A 23,084-nucleotide genomic window follows, 5' to 3' on the forward strand; every position below is an offset into this window, starting at 1 on the left:
CTTTGATTTCCACTTGTTGTTATGTATTTCATCATTTATCAGTCATTTTCTTTGAATTATACTATCTTCTGGCACTGGGAAGATGGAAATATGTAAGACATAGTCTGCTCTTAAGACATATTCAGTCCAATAGGAGTGGACAGAAAGGTATACAGTTTTCTTTGTATAGGAATGGACACATGCAAAGAATATTAAGAAGCACCTAGAGTTGTCATCTTATGCACCCTGAAGGAAAGAGTGGAGACTAAGTCTTAAATAAAAGATGAACAGAAATTAGACAGTTGAATAAAAGGGTTCAAGTCACACATGCCCACTGTAGAATCCCTAACCGGCTATCCAAGGGTTGGTTGTTAGTGGGTACTATATGGTTTAAAATATTCCTGCTCTATTTGTTGAGGAAGTACTTATGTTTTTCTACCTTTCCCTCATACATGTGCATGAATTTTTCAGAGAGATCAAAAGTGTTAAAAAGTCACTAAGTGGCTGAGATTGATTTATTATTTGTTTGGTTAGCACATTGAAAGATAATTTTAACAAATGAGGCTGGGAAATTAGAATATTCCATTTAGATAGTCTAACTTAAAATTAGATTGCTTTATTTTTAACATGCTTTAGGAAAAAGAGAAACCACAGAATAATTATTACAAGTGAGAAAAGTTAATGTATTTATATTTTTTCTTCTTTGTTTTGTATAATTAGATTGTTATTGAAGTTAATTAACTGACATTGTGATACATTTTTCAGACATAAAGCAATTAGAAAAAAGAAATATCTAAATCTCATGCTGTCCATATAAAGCAGATTCAAGTATTTGGACAAAATTAAAGGTGGTTGATTAAGATTTCATGATTTGAGGTTTAAACCAGCAATAGTCACATTTGTCAGCATGATGACACTGGCCCCAGAAGAATTGGCATTTCAAGTTGCACAAAAATAAAAAATCTACAATCCCCCAAACCTCATCAAATTGAGTTTTGAGTAAGATAATAACGGTTTTATAATTTCAGTAATTCTTTAGACGGTCATTTAGAATTTGAATTAGAATGAACTAGTATCCCTCTGTACCTTCACACTGTTCGATTTGGGCAATCATTTAGTTTTTCTTTTTTAATGGATCCAAGTTTCTCATTTCATTAAAAAAAGGATGTTTTCCTGCTACCACCTCACAGGATGGGTATAGAGTTTAAATGAGCCAAAAGTGTTACTAAGTGAGCCTTCATAGTCTTTTGTGTTTTTCCCGAAGCTTTACAATTAGTCTTTTTTTTTCTTTCTTATAGGTTTGTTAATGTTTTTCACAAATGAAAGAACTGAACTTATAATAAATTTACAAAGTAAAATAATAAAGAAGCAGTTTTATATTTTCTTTTCATTGGTTGTTGATAATCCCACTATGCAAAGATAAGTAGTTTGTTTGTTTGTTTGTGTTTTGAGACAGAGTCTCACTTTGTTGCCCAGGTTAGAGTGAGTGCCATGGCATCAGCCTAGCTCACAGCAACCTCAAACTCCTGGGCTCAGGCAATCCTCCTGCCTCAGCCTCCCAAGTAGCTGGGACTACAGGCATGTGCCACCATGCCCGGCTAATTTTTTTGTATATATATATATTAGTTGGCCAATTAATTTCTCTCTATTTATAGTAGAGAAGGGGTCTCACTCTTGCTCAGCCTGGTTTCAAACTCCTGACCTCAAGCGATCCGCCCGCCTCGGCCTCCCAGAGTGCTAGGATTACAGGCGTGAGCCACCGCACCAGGCCGACAAGTATTTGTTGATGTTCGACAGATACACAGAAGTTATAAGTATGTGATGCTCTAAATGTAAAAAAATATTACAGCTGCTTATAAAGATAAACTGCTACAAATTATGATAAGAGTTCCATGCCATATTTACATTTTTAGAAATTAGCTTCTGGACATGATTAGAAATGCAAGTAAGGTTCTGGTAAGAAAGAAATAAGCTTATTTTACTAAGGCATCTCCACAGTCACTGCATCTGCAGCCAGCTTGATTTTCATCATATACTTGTTAAAATGTATTAAAACTTTTTAAGGCAAGAGGTCCAAAAGTAGAACTGCAATAGGTGGTTGCTGCCAGTGAAAGTTTTTCTTTGAGGAAAACTATAAACAGCAGATTGCACATTATTTGGTGTTTCATCTCTTCACAAATAACCCTGAAAGGTCCATTTATAATTTTGCTGGGATACCTGGAACCTGAAATGTAGGATGGGGTCACTTGGCTGTAGTGGAAGCTTCTCTTTTCGTTCTTACCTTAGCACTCTCTGCTCTTCATCGTTCTCTGTTCCTCATTGGTTATGTTATTTTATGGAAGAAATGATATAATGTCATTTGCAGTGGGAATTCCAAAAGTTCTTCAAATGTAGCCCTTATGAGCAAAGATCTGCTATACGTATATTTAAATAAACTATTAGTCTCAGTTTAAACTTGCTATGTTTTCTTTTCTTAAATTTATTGTTATGCTATCAAACTCTAAGTTTAAATGATCTGAATTCTTTGCTCTGATTGCTTCATTCTCCCTCCACCTCTGTACTTTGTCACAACACATGGGCAATGGTGAATAATCTTGGTGATACAGAATCTCTTAATGCCTAAGTCCATTGACCTATGTCTTTTCTAAAATCAAAGAAATAGTGTTGATTATTTTCATTCTCTATTACTGGAAATGATGAAATTACTGAACCTGACAGAAGATGCATCTGATTTCCCCTCCTTAATTATTGTTCTCTACCTTAATCTCAAGAAATGAAATGAATTAAGCTGACTTTCCCCAAAATAGGAAAGATATACTAGCACAACTAAATAAAATTCTCTTACCAAAATAATAATATATACAAACAGAAAGCAGGTCATCTCTTTATTAAAACAAATTCTACGAGACTTCGGTCTTTATATATATACACACACAAAATATAATTATTGTCTATATTTTAAATATTAAAACAATTAAGTTTGAACTATTCTATAATTCATACTTGACAAATATTAATGGACCCTATTACACTTAACTAGAATTACTGGGCCATTTTATGAAAGCAGATCAAAAACATTTGAACCTATGGTTGAATTTCTAACTTTTACCACATTTTTATGTTATGTCAGGAAGCTTTTAATCAGTTTATTAAAATGATCTTGCAATCAATCAATACAATTTTCTTTTTAAATTATAGTTAAGTTATATGGAATTTTTTGTAACTTACATTTTGGATTATGTCCTCCTTACTAAGATGTAAGAATTATAAGCAAAAGTCATTGAAAAAATTAATGTGGACATGTTTTGAAATTGTTTAAAATGATTAGAGTCAAGGCTCTGGAAATATTGGGGGCAGAAATAATTGCAAATGTAGAAAATGAAAAATGTATACATGGAAAGAGATGTGGTATATATTAACTGGGACATTATATGTTCGTTAAGACTTGTACTGCTAAGCCAGTATAGATCCGGAAGAAGTTAATGTAAGTATTTTTAAATGGGTTTGTATTTCTCTGATAAACAGCACTCTCCTTCTGTTTGTGATCATAGGATAAAAGCCCTGTAAGCTTGTATATGTTCATTTTTACTGCTACATCATGTAGTGTGCTCTTAAGATTGAGATCTCATTCCCCAGGAAGCATTTCTGTCTAAGATTAATTGCCCTTTTAAAATCAGCGTTTGATGTATTCCTTTGGCTATATCCTGGCTTGGTTTAACCCTCTTTGACCTGACCTCGCTGACTATTACCGCCATGGCTGAGTCAAAATCCTTCAGCATGATGTATGCACTTCAGATTTCAGCCTGTGGTTTTTCATGTCGATGGATTCAATTAGTTGGCGTTTTACTAATGAACATATCAGAGGTTAAAGAATTTGTCACACGGAACAAAATTGTTCAGACTAGTTTTAATCAAAGAGCTCATCTATTTGTTTAAAACTTTTTCAGAAGTGTTAAGTATTTTTCAGAAGTTTTACCTGAAATGTCACCCATCCCCTGAAAACAAATCAAGAGTTTTCTGCTAAATTATAAAATAAAGTTATGAAGCCACAAAGCCAAACACAATGGTTATATCACTTGACCTTAGATTTATAGTATTCCATATTTATTTATAAGTATGAACTTTTAAAAATTTACTTAAACTGAAATTTTCTTACTAAAGTAAGTATGGATGTCCTTTGAATATATATCATCCATTTCATTAGCCTCCTTTAAATTAAGAGTCTTCACATTTAGTATATTTATTAATAGGAAGAAGGAAACTAAAGCATCTCACTAGAATCTCAAGTAACATGTTTTTAAAGATGTTTAGGTCCTATTCCTTATTGAAATCGGCTTCAAAATAAGAACTAGACTCCAGGTTGGGAAGGGGAAGGTTATTAGTAGCCATTAATAATAGAAATCTTTAAAAGGCAGATTTATCACATAAAGTTCTCAAATAATGATATATTTTAAATGTATAACATAAATATTTTGATAGGGGATTGTTTTCTACCTGAATGTTTTCATCTTTTTAAAAAAATAAAGAACCTTACCTAAGGTCTGTTAAACAATATGACTCTAGTACATTAGGGCCCATTTGACTTATAGATGATGTGCTATGCTGACTGTGTATGTTGAGAGCACTATGCTGACTGTGTATGTTGAGAGCACTATTAAATTAATCCAAAGGGTTTACTTAAGGAATTTTTTTTCTCTCTCTGTCACTCACGCTACATGCAGTGGCACAATCATAGCTTGCTACAGCCTCAAACTCCTGAACTCAAGCAGTTGTCCTTCCATAGTCTCCTGAGTAGCTAGGAGTACAAACGCATGCCACTGTGTCCAGCTATTTCTTAAATTTTTTGTAGAGATGAGTTCTTGTTCTGTTTCCCAGGCTGATCTTGAACTCCTGGGCTCAAGCAATCCTTCTGCCTCAGCCTCCCAAAGTGCTGGGATTACAGGCATAGAGCCAGGGCACCTAGCCTCCGGGAATTTTTTTAAATGTCATATAATTTGCATAATTATTTAGTCTGGCTTTTTGTCTTTTTTTTTTTGTTTTGTTTTTGTTTTTTGTGTCTTTTTTTAAATACATTCATTAAAGTCATATGCCACGCTGCATAAAAATGGGACTGAGTAATGTAGAGTATATTAACATGAGGCCAAATTCTTATAGCCCTTTGCATGCCAATCACATAATTGAATCCATGGCTTTTATATATCTTTTGGTATATCTAGTACTAAAAGAATTAACTTATTTTCATAACTTTATGTATAGGAAGAGTTGTTCTTCACTTTTTGTTACTAAACCAAGACCTGTTAAACTGGTCTTCCATCCTCACTTTAAAGTAATATTTTTGACACCTGTATTTACTTATTTATTTTTAGAGAGAGAGCAAGAGGGAGAGGGAGAGAAGAAAACACTTCATTGAATACCTACTATATCTAAAAAGCCGTGCACTGATCTCTGCTGGGTGCTTTGCTTGACTATCCCATTTAGTCATCCATGCAGCCCTAGAGATCAGAATTCTTTGTCCCCACTATAAAATAAGGAAATGGAAACTAAGAAGTTTAAGTGATTTGAATAAGAAGCAAAACTATGGTGGCTCATGCCTGTAATCCTAGCACTCTGGGAGGCCGAGGCAGGCGGATTGCTTGAGGTCAGGAGTTCAAAACCAGCCTGAGCAAGACTCCGTCTCTACTATAAATAGAAAGAAATTAATTGGCCAACTAATATATATAGAAAAAATTAGCCAGGCATGGTGGCACATGCCTGTAGTCCCAGCTACTTGGGAGGCTGAGGCAGGAGGATTGCTTGAGCCCAGGAGTTTAAGGTTGCTGTGAGCTAGGCTGACACCATGGCACTCACTGTAGCCTGGGCAACAAAGCGAGACTCTGTCTCCAAAAAAAAAAAAAAAGAAGCAAAACTACTGAATTATGATGATTTGAACTCTGAAAGAAATATTTTGCAACTTAGGCATAAAAGATTCAGATGGTAGAAATAGAAGACATGCTAGTGATCCTGTACTCCAGACCAGAGGTTTACAAACTGTGACAAACAGAGTTAAATCAGAAGCTACCATTGGTTGTAAATCTGGGACTTGGGAGACAGTCTCAATCCTGCATCAACCAAAGCTGCCCTATCTTTACCTGTGTTATATATTGGGTTTCTTCATACAATTTTGTTTGAAGAAAAATTACACAATATAATCATAAGATTTATTCTAGGGAAAATTTAAACACAGACTTTATACCACAAAGATGGATTCAGAAAGTTTATGTATTTTTTTTTAATTTCCCACATGATTCTGATAGTTAGCCAGATTTGCAAACCATGAATCTATATAAATACTTTTTTTATATGTAAGGAAACAGCTTCAGAGAGTTATGAGACCTGCCCAGAGCCCTTCATTACTAGAATTGGAGTTCAAGTTGCCTCTCAATTTGTCTTTCAGTAGTACTCTGTTAACTATCTGTGCATGGTTGGTCCTCTCTCCTTTATGTCTTTTTTATATTATTGTATATTGTTATTATACATTAATTGCATACAAGCCTGTACATAGGCATCACTTTATATATATATACACATATGTATGTATATACACACACACAAGAAATTACCATTGTTTTAACTTTGCAACTTTCATTAATGACTTGTAGCTATTGTGATTTTTCTTTGTTTTCTTCTTTTTTTTTGCTTCTAAGTATAATTCCCACCATTCTCATATAAGCAAAGTCTATCTGAATATATTTTTCTTAAAATGTAACACAATTCTAAAAATGTTCATTCTAAAGTAGATGCTAGTTTTAAAAAGTGCCGTGTGGACATTCTACAAAATAATGAGATGCACTCTTTAAAATTGTCAAGGTTAAGAGTTGCAAACAAGGGCTACAAACTGTTGCAGATTAAAAGAGAGTAGAGACTCATGAAAATAATATTCATTGTGTGAATTCTTGCTATGGTCTGAATGTGTTAGAAGCTGAATTCTCAGTGCAACAGTGTTGGAAGGTTGTGGGGCCTTTTGGGATTTATTTAGGTGGGTTAATGCTTGCAGGAGTGGGTTCACTCTTTCTTGCCCTTCCACTTTCTCCCATGTGAGAATGCAGCAGGAAGGTCCATGCCAGGTGCCAGCACCTTGATCTTGGATTTCCCAACTCAGAATTATGAGAAATAAATTTTTGTTCTTTATAAATTACCTAGTCTCAGATATTCTGTTATAGCAGTGCAAACAGATGAAGACAAACCTGGACTGGATCCTAGATGGGATAAAAATATATTATTGGGACAGTTGATAAATTTTAATATGGACTGCATAATAGCATTACATCAATATTAGTTTTAAAATTTTTGATACTTATCCTGAGACCAGGAGTTCAAGGTTACAATGAGCTATGATCATACCATTGTACCCCAACCTGGGTGACAGAGCAAGACCTTGTCTCTTTAAAAAAAAAAAAAAAAAATCAGTTATCCCCAAAAAATGTGCTATATGAAAGAAGTTCATAGAGAATGAGTTCAGTTGATTACTGTCTCAATTGCTTGCCTAATTTAAAGCTTCAAACTATTTAAAAAACCTGACTGGGAGAAATATGTAGTAACATTATTCTCCTGAATCATTTGCTTTGTAGTGACATATTTCTCATCCCAAATAGTTCTAGATTCCCATTTTGAAACACAAAGACATATTTACCAAAAACATAGTTTACTTTAGCAATATCATCAAATGTTTCCTTTCTACTCTTAGAAAAAAAGGAAACACCTACTAATTTTTTACTGTCTCTTTTGCTAGTCTTGATATCGCCAAAATGTCCAGTCATCCTTTGTTGTTATTTATGGTAGCATGAATTAAGGTAATAGCATATATACTTGGCTTTTCTGGAAATATTTTTTACTTTTCGTTTTTTAATAACCAAAGCAGTCTTCTGTAGAGCTTTTCTACATAGTAACGCTAGCTATCAGAAATTCTTCCCAAAACATTAATTTTGGCAGTATGTTCTACCATCTACAAAATTATCCAAGCTATGAAAATACTTATTGACTAGTTATATGGCACGTGCTAGGCTAGGTACTGGGGACATAGTGATGAATAAGATAGAAACTTTAATTAATATTTCCAGAGGAACTACTGTCCCATTCTAAGAATCCCTCTCATTATAATTGTGTTGTTAGTGGAAGTCAAAAAGCAAAAAAAAAGCTAGTGTATATATTGTTCTATTGAGGGATATGACAGCCCTACATTCTCTTCTTTAGTTGTCTAAATTTAGTTAGTGATACCTTTATGTTGTACATTAAAAGTAGCCTCAGCTTCTAAACCAGAGAATCAATGCTGCCTGCCTGCCTATTCAGGGGTCTGATGGTGATTTATGAGGTTTATTCACAAAGTGTTTGAATAGAGCTTATGTTCTCCAGCTTGTTATACAACTCATAAACTCCAACTATCCTTTTGTTGTAATAGGGTTGGTCTTTGGATTGTGTGCCATATTATATTTGCTCCCCCTTTTTTCCTTGCTTTTTCCTTGACGTGTGTGTTTGAGCTAATTGCTCCCATGTTTAGATATTGTTTGGGTCTCTGTGTTTTGTTTATTGAGCCATGACTTGTTTCTTCTGATGTTTCATAGTTATATAAAGGTGATTCTGGCTTAAGGAAAAACCTTACGATAAGGAACTTTTACTCTTACACCACTACTCTTTCATTTTTTGACTCAGTGCTAAGTAGGAGGAAGATTCTGAGAATATTAAAATATTTCAAAGAAACATATAATAAGAATATGAAGAGAACTATACCGGAAATGTTTTCAAATATTCTAAGAAAGATTGAATACAGTAAAACCTTGGCAATCTAGAACTTACAAAGAGTGAATCATTCCAGATAGCTGAGGGTTTATCCTTTTGAATATTAACATTTAAAAAAATCTTCCCAAAGTACTAATCCCATGCTTCTACAGTATTCTTTATGTAGCTTAATCTTCTATTTATAGGTGAGTGGTACCATTATTATGAAAACCAATTATTGTATTAACACTGTGATCACAACTGTGTAAAAAAGTATATATAGATGCAAAAAAGATTTGACAGAAAAATCAAATCAATGAAAGCATTTTTTAGGTTAATAGTATTAACCTATTACAAAGTGATATCATTTTCCAAAATTGATTTAAACTATGACACAGTGGTTCAGATGTTTGTTTAGGACATTTTACTGGGTTGTCTTTAGAATTGGTAGTATGTTTGTCAGGTTTTTATTTTTGGCATATGTTTTATCAACTATAGTGTTTTTGTGTCTTCTGTTGACTGCCATCTTCCAGGACTGTGCTGCTTCTAGCAGGAAGTCTAAATATTTCTTTAAAAGGGTCTCTTGTTTCAGGTGCCAGCCAACTCATTATCACCATACATCATCAGCCCATTTTACCCAGACATTGGAACTGAGGGATTTAAAAGTCATTTTGAACAGAGCAGAAAAGAAAAAGTAGCGTATTTCCCCTTCATAGATTTCCATGAATTCCCTGTTTCCTTGTAGTCTTCTGTCTCCAGGAAGCTGAGAGGTTTAGACATTGTATTTTGAAGAGACCATAAAGGAGACACAAATAGATAGTTCTATTTTTTTTCTTTTTCATTAGAGGAGTTTCATTTTGCTTTCTTTGTTTTCCTCTAACAACCAACGTTGTCAATACATCACACCGAAATCATGAAAAACACAAAAATTAAGCTTCAATTTAATTTGGAATAAAATTTGAATTTAAAAGAAGTTTGAATTGCAGCACCCTGTTAATTAGTAAATGGGCATTAATAAATGCCAATCAGGTTTCATGACTGTAAAACAGGAATCCCTGAGTCATATTCTTAGTTCCTTCTGATTAAAACTTTAATAGTAAATCTTAAACTTTTTGACATATACTTGAACACTTTACTAAAAATCAACTAAAGCTCCCATTTGTTTTATTACACATTCTCAAATACTGATCTCATTCTTGATGATTTCTACTCACGTTTCTATTTCACGTTTTTAAAATATATATAGATCTATTTCATATATTTGTCATTTTTAATAACTGTATAGTACAGTTTTTAATGTACAACTAAAATAAATTTTGGTCATTGGGTACAGTGGGCTGTTTTCGCCACCATAGTTTCATTAACGTCAGTCTTAGGTGAGCACAGTAATTAAGAAAGAATGAATACTTTCACATATAGCAACAGAATTTTTATCAGAATTCATTGTAACCCTCAGGTTTCTGTTTTGGATGATACATATTGCAACATTTGAACTTTCTCCATGTCCACATTTCCTGTTCAGGGGAGAAAACAGGTTTAAAATCCATTTAATTCACTAAGGATTCTCAAATGGCAACAGATTATTTTTTCTTCAACTGTTTGACTCTTAATGATTATTGTTGGATTTCTGTCTTGGAATAGATGGGGAAAAAAAGAATCAAGTGATGATTCATGGAATTGAGCCAATGTTGGAAACGCCTCTGCAGTGGCTGAGTGAACATCTGAGTTACCCAGATAATTTTCTTCATATTAGTATCATCCCGCAACCAACAGATTGAAGGATCAACTATTTGCCTGAACGGAATCGCCCTTAAACAGGATTTACCAGAGCATGTCACCCTTCTGCTTCAATCAGGTTTGGTGGAGGCAACCTGACCAGAAACATTGCGCCTGCTGCAAGCCAAACAGGAACAAGATTCCATGTCAGATAAGGCAATTGAGTTGGTCTTATTTTGCATCACCACTGCTTTCCTCCACTGCCGTCAGTAAACCTCAGCCGTGACATGAAAGACTTTACAGGACCACTGCAAGTCTTCTGTTTTCTTGTAAAATATAACGAAGCCGAAACCTTTGGCCTAAGAAGATGTGCCACTTGGTTTGTATTTCTGATTAACAAATAAACAGAGGTATTTCCTAAGGTGACCATAGTTGAACTTTAGCTTGAGACAGTGGAAACATTGGTTTAATTTTCAAGAGAATTAGACTTAAGAAAGTAAAAGAGAAATTCTGTTATCAATAACTTGCAGTAATTTTTTTGTAAACGATTGAATTACAGTAAACCCATCTTTCCTTAATGAAAATTTCCTATGTTTACAGTCTGTCTATTGGTATGCAAACAATCTTGTAACTTTGATAATGAACTGTGAGAGATTTTTAAATAAAGCCTCTAAATATGTTTTGTCATTTAATAACATACAGTTTTGTCACTTTTCAAGTACATTCTGCCTCATATACAGTAGATCACTTTTTACTGTGTGCTGCCATTTTGATTGGTCGTCATTGGCATGGGGTGGATATGGGGCATAGGATTATATGTCTCAGGAGCTGTCATAGAATTTCTCGCTGCCAACTTTAAAATCTGTGTTCTTTACACACTAAAGGTATAAATAATGTAACTGTTTATCTTTGCTGTTTATCATCATAAACCTGTCAAATCATAGTATGCTAAGCACCTGTATAAGATAATTCTGCATTTTTGGAAAATCCCATTCCTTTCCAAGCTAGTGTTTTTCATTGGCTCCAGGTCTAATTTTTCACTGTGGTTCCCTGGCAGCCAGTCTTTGAAGTCTGAAGATTACCTATCTTCTAACTGCAGTAGCTTTTCCTTAATTTTACCAAAAATGTCCAGAGGTTACTGGAGTTCTTACTCAATATAAGGAAGATTTGCTGCACTTTATTACCAAGCTGCTGGGATTTTACCAGTTGAACATATTTGTGCATTACAGTTGGCTTCTTATGAGCTAGCTTGCTGTCCATATTGAATGTTGACCCATTTGAGTATGCTGAGAGACTTATAGTATCATACGATAATGGTTTTAGATTCCATAACAAAAATGAATGTTTTTCTTAAAAAATTATACAAATGTTAAAGTGAGATTCTCCTCATGCTCATTGCTTCCTTTTCTTTTTCCTGTTGGGATTTTCACTGGATAATGATAAATTTATTCACAGAATGAGATGAAGTTGGTCAAAGATCCAGTATTCTGGAATGGCAATTATAAGGCTCAATCAAGATGAATAACATAGGGTACCAATCACAGAAAAATAGAAGCAAGTAGAAAATAATTGGCCAATGTAAATAAAATGAAAAGTGCCATCTTAGTAAAGGCAGGAAAAAAATAGTGATATTTGAGTTACGTAAGGATAAAAAATCCACTGACTTGTATTTTTGCAAAAAGAGTTTGGTCTAAATATGATTGTTCACATTAAAAGTGTTTATTCATCTGTTCGGTTTGGGGATTTTCCCCCTTGATGTTTTGACAGACTGAAGTGAGCTTCAGTGAGCAAAAGGATCAGAATGCCAGGGAGTGCTGAACTGTGATGCAGAAAGTGCGGTAAGGAAGGTGAACCAGGGTAGTTTTCCACAGACGAGACCAGCGTAAGGTCTTTGCAGTGGGCTCAAGTGAACTACTGATCTTCACAGGTTTGAAAGTAAATTTAATCAAGCCATTGCCCACTTTTACTCATTAATTATTATACCAGCATCATAATTTTATTGCTCTAAACCCAGGTAAGTCAAGCCTACAATACACCAGAAGAAGAATAAAACCAGACATTAGTGCTGGCTTAAATATCTATTTTTGTTTCTTTTTATTTGAATATTTAAATTTATTGCTTTATTAAAAAGTTAAATAAATGTTGTGTCTGTCTTTATTTCTGAAAGTTAGGAATGAAATTCATGTAAATTACCTATTGGTGAAATCATAAAAATTTCCTTCATCGTGAACCTGTTTTAAAACTTTCTCAGAGAAATAAGAAGAATGAGGGTTAAAGAAGAACGTATGAAAGAAAACTGAAGAGGGCCACAAATCTCAATATTGTCATTTAACTTATCCTTGGTAAATAGTGACCCTCTAGGAAAATAAAAATGTTTTTAAATTATTGGCATTATAAACTAGGAAGGAGTAAACTCAGGCCAGTTAAAGTAAATCATTGTTTGTCTTTCATAATTTTGATTTTCATTTGGTTGACCTAAGTTTGACCATGGATAGAGTTGAATTGATAAGCACCATGATTTTCTTATCTAAGTGCCCAAAGTAACCTATTCATAATCCAACAAAGTTGACCTATCAGTCTTTATAGTATGCTTATGTATAGATGATATTCCAATCTGAGTGTGAGGTGAATCCGTTTTGTGAACTAGTCTTGTTATGTTTGTCCCATTCACTGGAAACTAGACAGGAGTTGATCATTTTCTAAGAAAACATTTTATAAGATTTGACATTGATTGAGTGACTATAGCTTTTAATGGTTATCTTTATAGGATGTATTTTTTAATAGACTATTTGAGGCAACTTTTTGTCCAGTTTTCAGAAATTTGGTTTATGTGGGTCATGCCAGAGAATGACAGAATCACTGTTTGTTTATCATACTATTGATATTTAGGTCTAAATTGAGTTTCCTGTTGCATGTGCCAATGAAGTATGATATGAAAACCAAGTATGATACTCAGGAATGTTTGGAGCCATTCATTGTCATCACTGGGATGGAGTCAATCAAAATACCTACTTGTGTTTTCTGAGTTATATCATCCTCTTAAATGTTTTCTAAATATATTTGTTGCCTGCTCTGCAAGTATTAAAAATTACAGGGGTAGTAGGGAAAAGGTGGTAGGGAAGGAGAGGCATGCCTCTTTTCAGATCATTTGAGAATAAATGACACTAATTATAAAAATTTATTATGTAGTTTCATTTGACCAAAAGGATCTTTTAAATTCTCTCAAACGTGAATTATAAATTTGATTCTCCACACTTATTAGCAAATGCGTTACTACTATGGAATCTGGTAGGTACAATATAGAAACCAATAGAGTAAAAGACCCAGTTTTTAAATCCTTTAGGTAGTTCATTTAGTATTTAGGTTTTTAAACACATCATTTTTGTTAACTGTTTTAATGTGTTAGTATGATGAACAGAGATAAAGACGAATCTGATGACAAATTGAGGGATATCAGTGTGCTTTGACATGTCAATTGATTCCTTTGAAAGTGACTAGTTTGGCTTTCTCTCTAGCTTCCCCACCTCCAAAGATAAATAAAGTACAACCAGGCTTTTTCCTTTGTTTTCCCCAGTTCTTAGTGGAGTGTCTAGTACATATTTAGTGCTTAGCAAATGTATATAAAATTAAAAAATTAAGGATTGCTTAATGACATCTTAAAATCAATGTTATATTTTTCTGGTGAAAACACCAGCTATAAAAGTAGGAAGAACCTTATCATTTAGAAATCAGTATACAAAGTGCAGTTGGTTTGGGTTGGCATTAGTAATGAAGACTTGCTTACTCAAATCGGCCACTTTCAGTAGGAACCAGTGTGGACCAGATCCTTGCGTCAGTTCACATTCATTTTAGTTGTAGTGTAGACCACAGCACATATCTGGTGTTTCAACATCATTCTAATTTAAGTAGCCCCCAAAGCTGGAGCTATTCTCACTGAGCATCTGGAGGTATTTATTAATTCTGACCTTTCATAAATGAGTAGTTTGTGTCTTGCTTCTGCTTCTAAGACTACTTCTGAAAAATGAGAACTGTTTAATCCAGCATTTCCCAAACTTTCTTGACTATAGAATCATTTTTCTCCTAGTATCTCAACATCCTATTGAACTCTTGCTTGGGAAATGCTACATTAAATCAGCAGATCCTAATGGCCTAGAGTTTATAGCATAAATCTTATTCTTCCCTTTCTGACAACCCTGGCCATGTTGAAGAAGTTTGCAAGCTTCTGACTCATCTCCAGACAAAATAGGTCTAGTCTGTTCATTCCTTCCTCCAGATGTGTCCCATTTTGTCAGTGTCACTCTTGAAATTCATTCACCAAATGTATACTGAGTATGTAATACATGCCAAGTAATGTGCTACGTGCAGGGAATGCAGTGGTTTAGATTTTTGTAATGCCAATATTGGGTGCACAGTCTGGCTGCTCAGCAGTGCCGTAATCTGATGGACCACATCCAGAGTAAGATTTAGTGAGAGGGCTGGGAACTAACCACAAGTTCTCTTCACAGAACATCCGTACAAATATAAAAACTATGCCAAGTGGCCAATGGATTGAAGAAAGCCCCTTTTCAATCGTTAGGTATGACAGTAGGAGTTAAAGGTGTATATTTGCTCTCAGGGAGTCACCTTAAAGCTAGCCAAGAGAGCCATGGAGCTGAAATATGACATACTTTGAAAATTTTATCACCAAAAGCCCTAAATAGAGTGCAGCTAAGGTCAAGCAGAGAGGGTCTGACTTCACAGGTAGGTGGTTTTCTGTGGCACTGGCACATGCAGCAGGTATTTATGATCTCTGGCTAGATACTGTACTTGTTTAGATGTGATAACTTTGTCTTTTAGTGTTGTCTAGTGAGTATTTTCCAAATAAGTTATGTTGCTAAAAGTTTACATCCATAAGTTGTGATTTGATATTCTTATTACTTAAAACTTGGGTTTTAGCTTTGTTTTACAAAGATGATAACTAATTGAACTGGATTTGAACTCTATGATTTTGTACAAGCCTAGGGAAAATTTTTATCCCCTCAACGCCAGTCTTTTTCTGGGTATGCCATCTCAACCACATCTCCCTGAAGAGTTTGGTCATTCTCAGAGCCTATGTTTCTGTAGCTCCTTCTGTCGTTGTTTTGAAATTTATTATCATGTAATATGAAATGTCAGCTTATCTTGATGTCTCTGATGTATTGATGTTGATATTCAAGTGTGACAGAGAAAGTTATTGATGTTTGAAGTATCATTATGTCCCAGAGCCAACATTAAAAGGTGAAAGAGCAAATCAGGTAAAAGCTAAATAATTGTTGGACTGGGTAGTGCATGAGACATTGGAGTAAAAAGAATAGAAACGCCAGATGGGTTTGATTAGCAATAGTCCATCTTAGATGTATGGTGGACATCTTTCATTCTAGGCAGAACGAAACCCACACATTAGTCTTAATGGAGAACATTTTAGAACATCTCAATAATTGCAAGTGCTGTATTAAATTTTCCTAGATTTTAACAGAATCCCACATGATCCATTTGTTCTTTCAAACATTAATTGAGCAAATAAGGTAGTGGATGTTCTAGAAGGAACAAGACAGTCACTGACCTTAAGGAACCTCTATAAGAGGAGAGAAGACACAAATAACTATACAACCTAAAACTTGGAAATTGCAGTGAGAAAGGTACAAATAAAGCACTGTGAGGAAATAGAGCCCAGAGGACAATTTACTTTGAACTAACTTAGATGATACCTTGCTTGGCCTCTCAGCAGCATTTGACAGTTGGTCACACCTTGTTTCATTCTTGAAACACTTTCTTCACTGGACACCACACCCTCCTGATTTTCCTCCTGCCTCAGCACCTTTCTCAGTTTCCTGTGATTCTTTTCTGCTTTACTCCTAAATGTTGAAATGTCCCAGGGCTCAGTCTGCTTCTCTTTCTCTTGCTGCATTCAGTACATGAATTCCATGGCTTTTAACATCCTTCATGTGTTCTCTCCAATATTAACCTCTCCCCTGAGCTGCAAACTTAATACTCAGCCACCTACCTGACATTCATTTCAAATGTGTTATAGTTCAGATTTTTTTTGTCAAAGCAGAACTCTTGATTTCTCTCTCTCTCTCTCTCTCTCTCTCTCTCTCTCTCTCTCTCTCTCTCTCTCTCTCTCTCTCTCTCTCACACACACACACACACACACACACACACACACACACACCTGTACCTCTCCCATTCCATCCCATCTTAAGAAATGCTACCCAGTCCCAAAACCTAGCATTTTCCTCTTTAATTCTTCTCTTCTCACCCACACCATATCCATTAGCGAGTCCTAATGAATCTGCCTTAAAATATACCCTGAATATCCCTACTTGTTACCATCTTCGCTGCTACCACATTTAAGTCTAGGCAGCCAACCATCATCTCTCACCTGGACTACTACAGTAGCCTCTTACCTGGTCTTCCTGCTTCCATTTTCATTCCCCTTCAGTCTTCAAATTATAGTGTGTTCTAAAATAAATGTCATGGCAGTTCCTTGATCAAAACATTTCAGTGTCTTTCCATCCCACCCAAGAAGGATTTGAACTCCTCACCAAGTTCTGCTTCATCTAGTCTCTGTGTCTGCTACTTTGTTATATCTAGACAGGCCTCCTTGCCTGTCTTGTCCCTTCAATATGTCAGATCATTCTCCCTCCAGGGACCTTGGTTTTGAGACCATTTCTCCCTGGGACTTTGCCTGGCTTGTTTTCTTACTCCAGGTATCTGCTGACATGCCCCCCTGTCACGGAGGCCTTTCCTGACCACATGATCTGAAGTCATACCCCAGTCCTACTACTCTCAGCCCATCTCTATCACCCTCTATTCCCTTCATCGCATTCTAGCTCCTCTTCATAGCACATCTCACTTTTTTAAATTATATAACTTGTTTAGGGCTATATAGCTAACAGTTATTGAATGTTTACAATGTCCCAGGCACTGTTCTAAGTGCTCTTCAAGTATTAACTCATTTAACTTCAGAACTATAGGAGATAGTTCTAATATTGACCCCATGGAGAAACTAAGAAACCAGACAATTAAGTAACTTTCCCAGCTTCATGAGGTAAGTGATAGAGCTAGGATTTAAACCCTGGCAAAGTGAGCCCAGAGTCCACACTCTTAACTTCCTGCAGTTGTCTTGGCTTACTTTTGGTCTCACAACAGACTATAAAGTACATGAGGTCAGGGACATTCTTCTCTTTATCCCTATACCTTTGACCATGCCTGGCACAGCACAAGGGCTTATTAAATATTTGTTGAAAAATAAGTTTCCATAACTTCTGAGTAGGTTAGGAAAAGCTTCATTGAAGAAATGGGCTTTGAGCTGGAGCTGGAGGAAAGGGTGAAATGGAGGAAAGAGGGAAGGAAAGTGAATGATGGTGAGTTATATAGAGAGCCACGTGAACCCAAGCTCAGAGGGAAGGTTGTCCAATTGGACTGGCACCTGAGTCACTTGCAGGAGAGGGAAAAGATGACACAAGAGAGGTATATTCTAACAAGATTAATGAAAGCCTTGAGTGTCAGGCTAAGGAGATTTTATTTGATGTGCAAAAAAAGCCACTGAATATTTTTAGTAGTTAGATCATAGGTTCAGAGCAACCTTTTAAGATGCTGACTCTGGTGGCAGTGTGGAGGGAGGAGGGAAAGCTACTGTAATTGGCTGAGCCAGTGGTTTTCCAACCTTTTTTTTTTTTTTTTTTTTTTTTTGCTGCAGCAGCAGCAGAATGCATGTTTCAATAAAAGCTTTCTCAAATGTCCAGTAAAACAAGTCAAAGAGGAGCTTCTCTGGTTGAAGTAGAGTGACCAGCTCACAAGCTGACCTGCCTTCCGTCTTCGTTGCTAGACCCGCTGGTCAGGCTCTTGTCAGGATCTCTGTGCTCCTCACACAACTGGTTGAACCCCTCTAGCCTGTTGGTAATAAAGTCTGGTGAATTTCAAACCTAAAGCAATACAGTGTTGAGAGTGGAAAGGGACATTGAAGAGAAAATAGAGGAAGAATCCAATGAATAATATCAGAGACCTGGGAGAAAGAAGTCAAAGGTAATGAGAAATCTATGAAATTGGGAGATTAGTTACCCAAATGAGAATTTTGTTGGAAAAAACAGATGTGTTTAGTTTTGAACCAGGATTAAGTACTCAACCTTGAGGTGTTAAGACAGACATTGGTTCTCAATGGTGCCTGCAAATCCCGATCACCTGTGGAGCTCCTTTTACAACATGTTCCTGTACCCTGCCCCAGTTGGCTCAGTTGGTTTGGGCAGGTGTCAAGGTTTAACACTCCACAAATGATTCCAATTTGCACTACTAAAAGGTCCTCAGTATAGGACCGTCAGTGAGCATTATAAATGTGAGGCTGCAGCTTGTGAGAAATCCGTGCTGGAAATAGGGTGGCAGTCACAGTCCAACCCACCTGTGAGTGTGGGTTGGAACCAAGAGTTTGGCATGGAATTGAATCAATCACACAGCTTTCACATCTACCCAGTTCTCTCCATCCTCTCTCTTTCAGGTCACTGACATCTCTTGCCTGTTACAGCAGCCTCAGAACTGGAGTCCCTTTGTCGTCCACTCTTGCCCCTTCAATTCCTTTCTCCATCTGGCAGCCAGAAAGATCATTTAAAATTTCAGGTTACATTCACTTTCTTCTCTGCTTAAAATCTTTAAATGGTTTCCTCTTGCCTTTAGGATAAAACCCCAAATCCTTACCATGATAAAAACTTTGCAAGATCTGCCTTCTCCCCACTAGATTTTTTCCTTCCAATTCTCCTCCTGTTCTTCAGATCCAGCATACTATACATCTTTCAGGTTCTCAAGCGCATGAAGCATTCTCTTACTACAAACTCTTGCCTCTACTATTTTTTCTCTCCTGAATGCCTCCCCCCTCCCACCATCTCCTTTAGCTTGCTAATTGCTATTCAGCCTTTCTCTCAATTCCTCAGGACTTTCAAACTGACCAACACCTTCCTGATATAGCTGCCAGATGTCACAGATAAAAATACGAAAAACCCAATTATAGTTGACTTTCAGATAAACAAGATATAATTTTTTAGTATGAGTATATCCTATGCAATATTTGGGACATACTCATACTGAAAAGAATTTTAGTATGAGTTGTTTATCTGAAATGCAACTTTAACTGGGTATTGTGTATTTTATCTGGAAACCTTACTTTCTGAACTGGATTTGATGATATCCTTCCCTAGCTTGTTCCCGTTTGTATTAGGTGCTCTGTATCTGTGTTTCCTGGTGGGCTGTAAGTTCTATGAGGACAGGGATTGGGTCTATTTTGTTCACCAATGCCTAACGTGTGCAATGGTATAGCATAAGCCCTCGATAAATATTTATTAAGTGAATGAAAACAGTATGAAAGTGTTGGCATTCTAGAAAGAAGCCAGGGCTGAAGATACTCTGTGGAAAGTTTTCTGCGTGGAGGTGACCTTTAAAGTGGAAGGGTGGAGGGCTCATAGTAAAGGTGTAGAGCAGAAAGAGAAGTCCCTTCGGGCTAAATGGGGGGACTACCCATGCTTGGATGGCAGGAAGAAGAAGAAGGGCACATGCTGGAGACAAGAATGCTAAAGAAAGAATTCACAGACTACACAGGGATCTAGGGAAATAAAGAGACCAGGCTTTTGGGTTTGGTAGTTAAGTACTGGGGACCTTCGAGAGAGCTGTTTTGAGTCTGATAGCTATCAGGTTCCTGATGATTCTTGAGAAATTTAGTCATAAAAAAAAAAAAAAAAAAAGATCGTAGCCAAGCTGTTAGCCTGGTGGAGAGAAATGTGTGTACACGTTTGATATGTAAGGGAGACCTACCTCAGTGTGTGGGTGGAAGGAAAGGGACCCGTGAAAAGAGAGGATGCTTACCCTGGGGAAACGGGTAATAGAGGGTCTGGGAAGAATGGATAACGGCACCTCCAAGTCCCGATCACCTGTGGAGCTGCTTTTACAACGACATGTTCTATACTACACTGCCCTGCTCTTTAAGAAAAGAAGGAGGATGTGAACAATGATTATTACCGTCATTTCTGATAAGCATGACTCTGGTAGGTCTCAAAAAAAAGTCACGTTGTCCTTATTACTGAAGATTATACAGTGTTCACTAAAGAGTATAACCTGAATATAAACATAGTTAATGATTTCTTAGCCTAGAGATTCTCAAACTTTAGGAGGCATGCGACTCTCCACTTGGGGCCCTTGTTTAAATGCAGATTTGATTGAGTAGGGGGGCAAGGGCTGAGATTCTGCATTTCTAACAAACACCCAGGTGATATTGTTGCTGCTGTCAGGCATCCTCAAACTGGCCTACAGGCCACATGCGGGTGTTTTTGCCCATTTGTTTTTTTACTTCAAAATAAGATATGTTCAGTGTGCATAGGAATTTGTTCATAGTTTTTTTGTTTTTTTTTTAACTATAGTCTGGCCCTCCAACGGTCTGAGGAACAATGAACTGGCCCCCTGTTTAAAAAGTTTGAGGACCCCTGTTTAGATCTTCCATCCTTGCTTCCATGAAGCTTTTTTCCCTCCTTTGTTTAAATAACAGCTGACTGTAAATGTTTTACATTTGGCTCAACCTTGTAGTGAAATCTATGAGAAAAATTGAACATCCTTTCTCCTAAAGTTAGCTGCAATGTGATTGAAATGCGTCTCACAAATGCATTCTAGTTTTAAATAACTCGAAATGTTTATGTGAGCCAGGTGTGGTGGCATGTCCCTATAATCCCAGCTACTCAGGAAGCTGAGGTGGAAGGATCGGTTGAGCCCAGAAGTTTGAGGCCAACCTGGGCAACATAGACTCCATCTCCAAAGGAAAAATAAAATAAATTTTAAAATGCTTATGTGCATCTCAAGCATTAATTCCCTCAGTACTAAGCAAGGAGTTATCTTTGGAATTTGATGTATTGCTTTGGAATGTGAGAAAATAGAAAACTGCTTAAAAGCAGAATGTGATCTTGATAAAATACCTATAGTGAATTACTGATCAGTTATTTATTTGAGGGATCTATTTACTGATTCAAAGGGAAATCTTTTATTAAAATATTTTGTGTGTATTAGTGTGATTCATTAATGATTTAGAGGGATGTTTTTTAAAATATTTACATTTAGCAAAGTAATGCTTTTTAACAGAAAACCACAATGATGTTAGGTTCCCACTTCGCAATGGGAATATGTTCGGAGAAATGCATCCGTAGGCAGTTTCATCATTGTGAGAACATCACAGAGTGTACTTACACAAAAAACCTAGATGGTGTAGCCTACTGCACACCCAGGCTATGTAGTACAGTTTATGTCCTAGCACTTCCATGCTTATGGATGAATATTAGGGCCATTCACCGGCAATGTTAGCATCTGCATGCTTCCCAAAAGATCTCTAATGATGCAAATATCATCACCACGTACAACAGTGCAAATCCAGCTGGACCCCACATAACAGAAATGGCTCTGAGGTTCAAGTGGGGTTTCCAGCAGGCACTGGGTGTCCATTTACTCAGTCACTCCTCTATCCAACACACATTTTTAACCATTTTCTATTAATATGTTCTAGGCACAGGTCTAGGTAGTAGAGATACAATGATTATAAGACAGACAAGGGCCCTGCCTTCATGAAGCTTACATGCTATGGGGAATATCAGATTGCACTTTCTCAAAACCAGCCCGTCCTTGTCTTTCTCATTCTTGTCATCGCTTTGTCTCATCCCCCCTCCTCCTTTCTTCCCTCTTTCTCTCTCATTCTCTGTCTTTCCTCAACCTGTAAAGCTCTATGCTTTGCTCACCTGGATGCCTTTCCTTGTGCATATCTACTCGTCTTCCAAGAGTTTTTAGAAATCTTCGTGCCCAGCAAGATTTGAAGTGCTTTGTGAGTGCTCCACAAAGCCAACTGAATGAAGGCCCTGCTCTTGGCAATAGGCAAAACTTTTTTAAAGTAAAATTTTAATTTTGGAACAGTTTTATGTTCACAAAAAAGTTGCAAAGACAGTACAGAGAGTTCCCATACCTCTCACCCAGTTCCCCCTACTACTGGCATCTTACGTTACTATAGTGCATTTGTCTCAATTAATGAACTAATAATGATGCATTATTATTAACTAAAGTCCATATTTTATTCTAATTTTCTTAGTTTTTCCATGGATTTCCTTTTTCTGTTCCACAGTCCCATCTAGGATACCACGTTGTGTGTAGTTGTCATGCCTCCTTAATCACTTTGTTCTGTGACAGTTTCTAGCTGTTTTTCACCAAAGTTTGACAGATTTGAGAAGGACTAGTCAGACATTTTGTAGAATGCCCCTCTTTGAGTTTGTCTGATGCTTGTTTCATGTTACACTGGATATCGGTTATTGGGAGGAAGACCACAGAGGTGACGTGCCCCTCTCACCACATCATGTTGGTGGGTACGTGCTATCCACATGACGTCACTGGGGACGTAAACCTTGAAAACCTGGCCAAGGTACTGTTTGCCCCGTTTCCCCACCATAAAGTTACCTTCTTCCTCCTTTCCCTACTCTATTGTTTGGAAGCAATCACTAAGTGCAGCACTTCCTCACCTCGAAGGGGGTTGGCTTGGGGTGGGGAGAATTAAGCTCTACATCCTTGAGGGTAGGACAGGTTGAATATGCCTCATCCAAAATGCTTGGGAGTAG

General features: G+C 36.5%; 1 protein-coding gene across 4 annotated transcripts in view; it reads left to right on the forward strand.

Moving 5' to 3' along the window:
• The window catches only part of ATG5 (autophagy related 5), a 135,353-nt gene extending 124,205 nt beyond the window's left edge, over positions 1-11,148 (forward strand). For 3 of the 4 annotated variants that reach the window (XM_012753177.2, XM_012753182.2, XM_012753178.2), the window contains one exon: positions 10,372-11,148. In XM_012753177.2, the coding sequence (XP_012608631.1) occupies positions 10,372-10,508 (137 nt within the window). In that variant the 3' untranslated portion in view covers positions 10,509-11,148. The remainder of the gene's footprint in view (positions 1-10,371) is intronic. The other variant, XM_076003088.1, reaches the window with a different exon arrangement.
• Positions 11,149-23,084: the final 11,936 nt, after the last annotated feature.

Source organism: Microcebus murinus, chromosome 5 (genome assembly GCF_040939455.1).
Source record: "Microcebus murinus isolate Inina chromosome 5, M.murinus_Inina_mat1.0, whole genome shotgun sequence".
In the NCBI taxonomy this organism is placed as follows: domain Eukaryota; kingdom Metazoa; phylum Chordata; class Mammalia; order Primates; family Cheirogaleidae; genus Microcebus; species Microcebus murinus.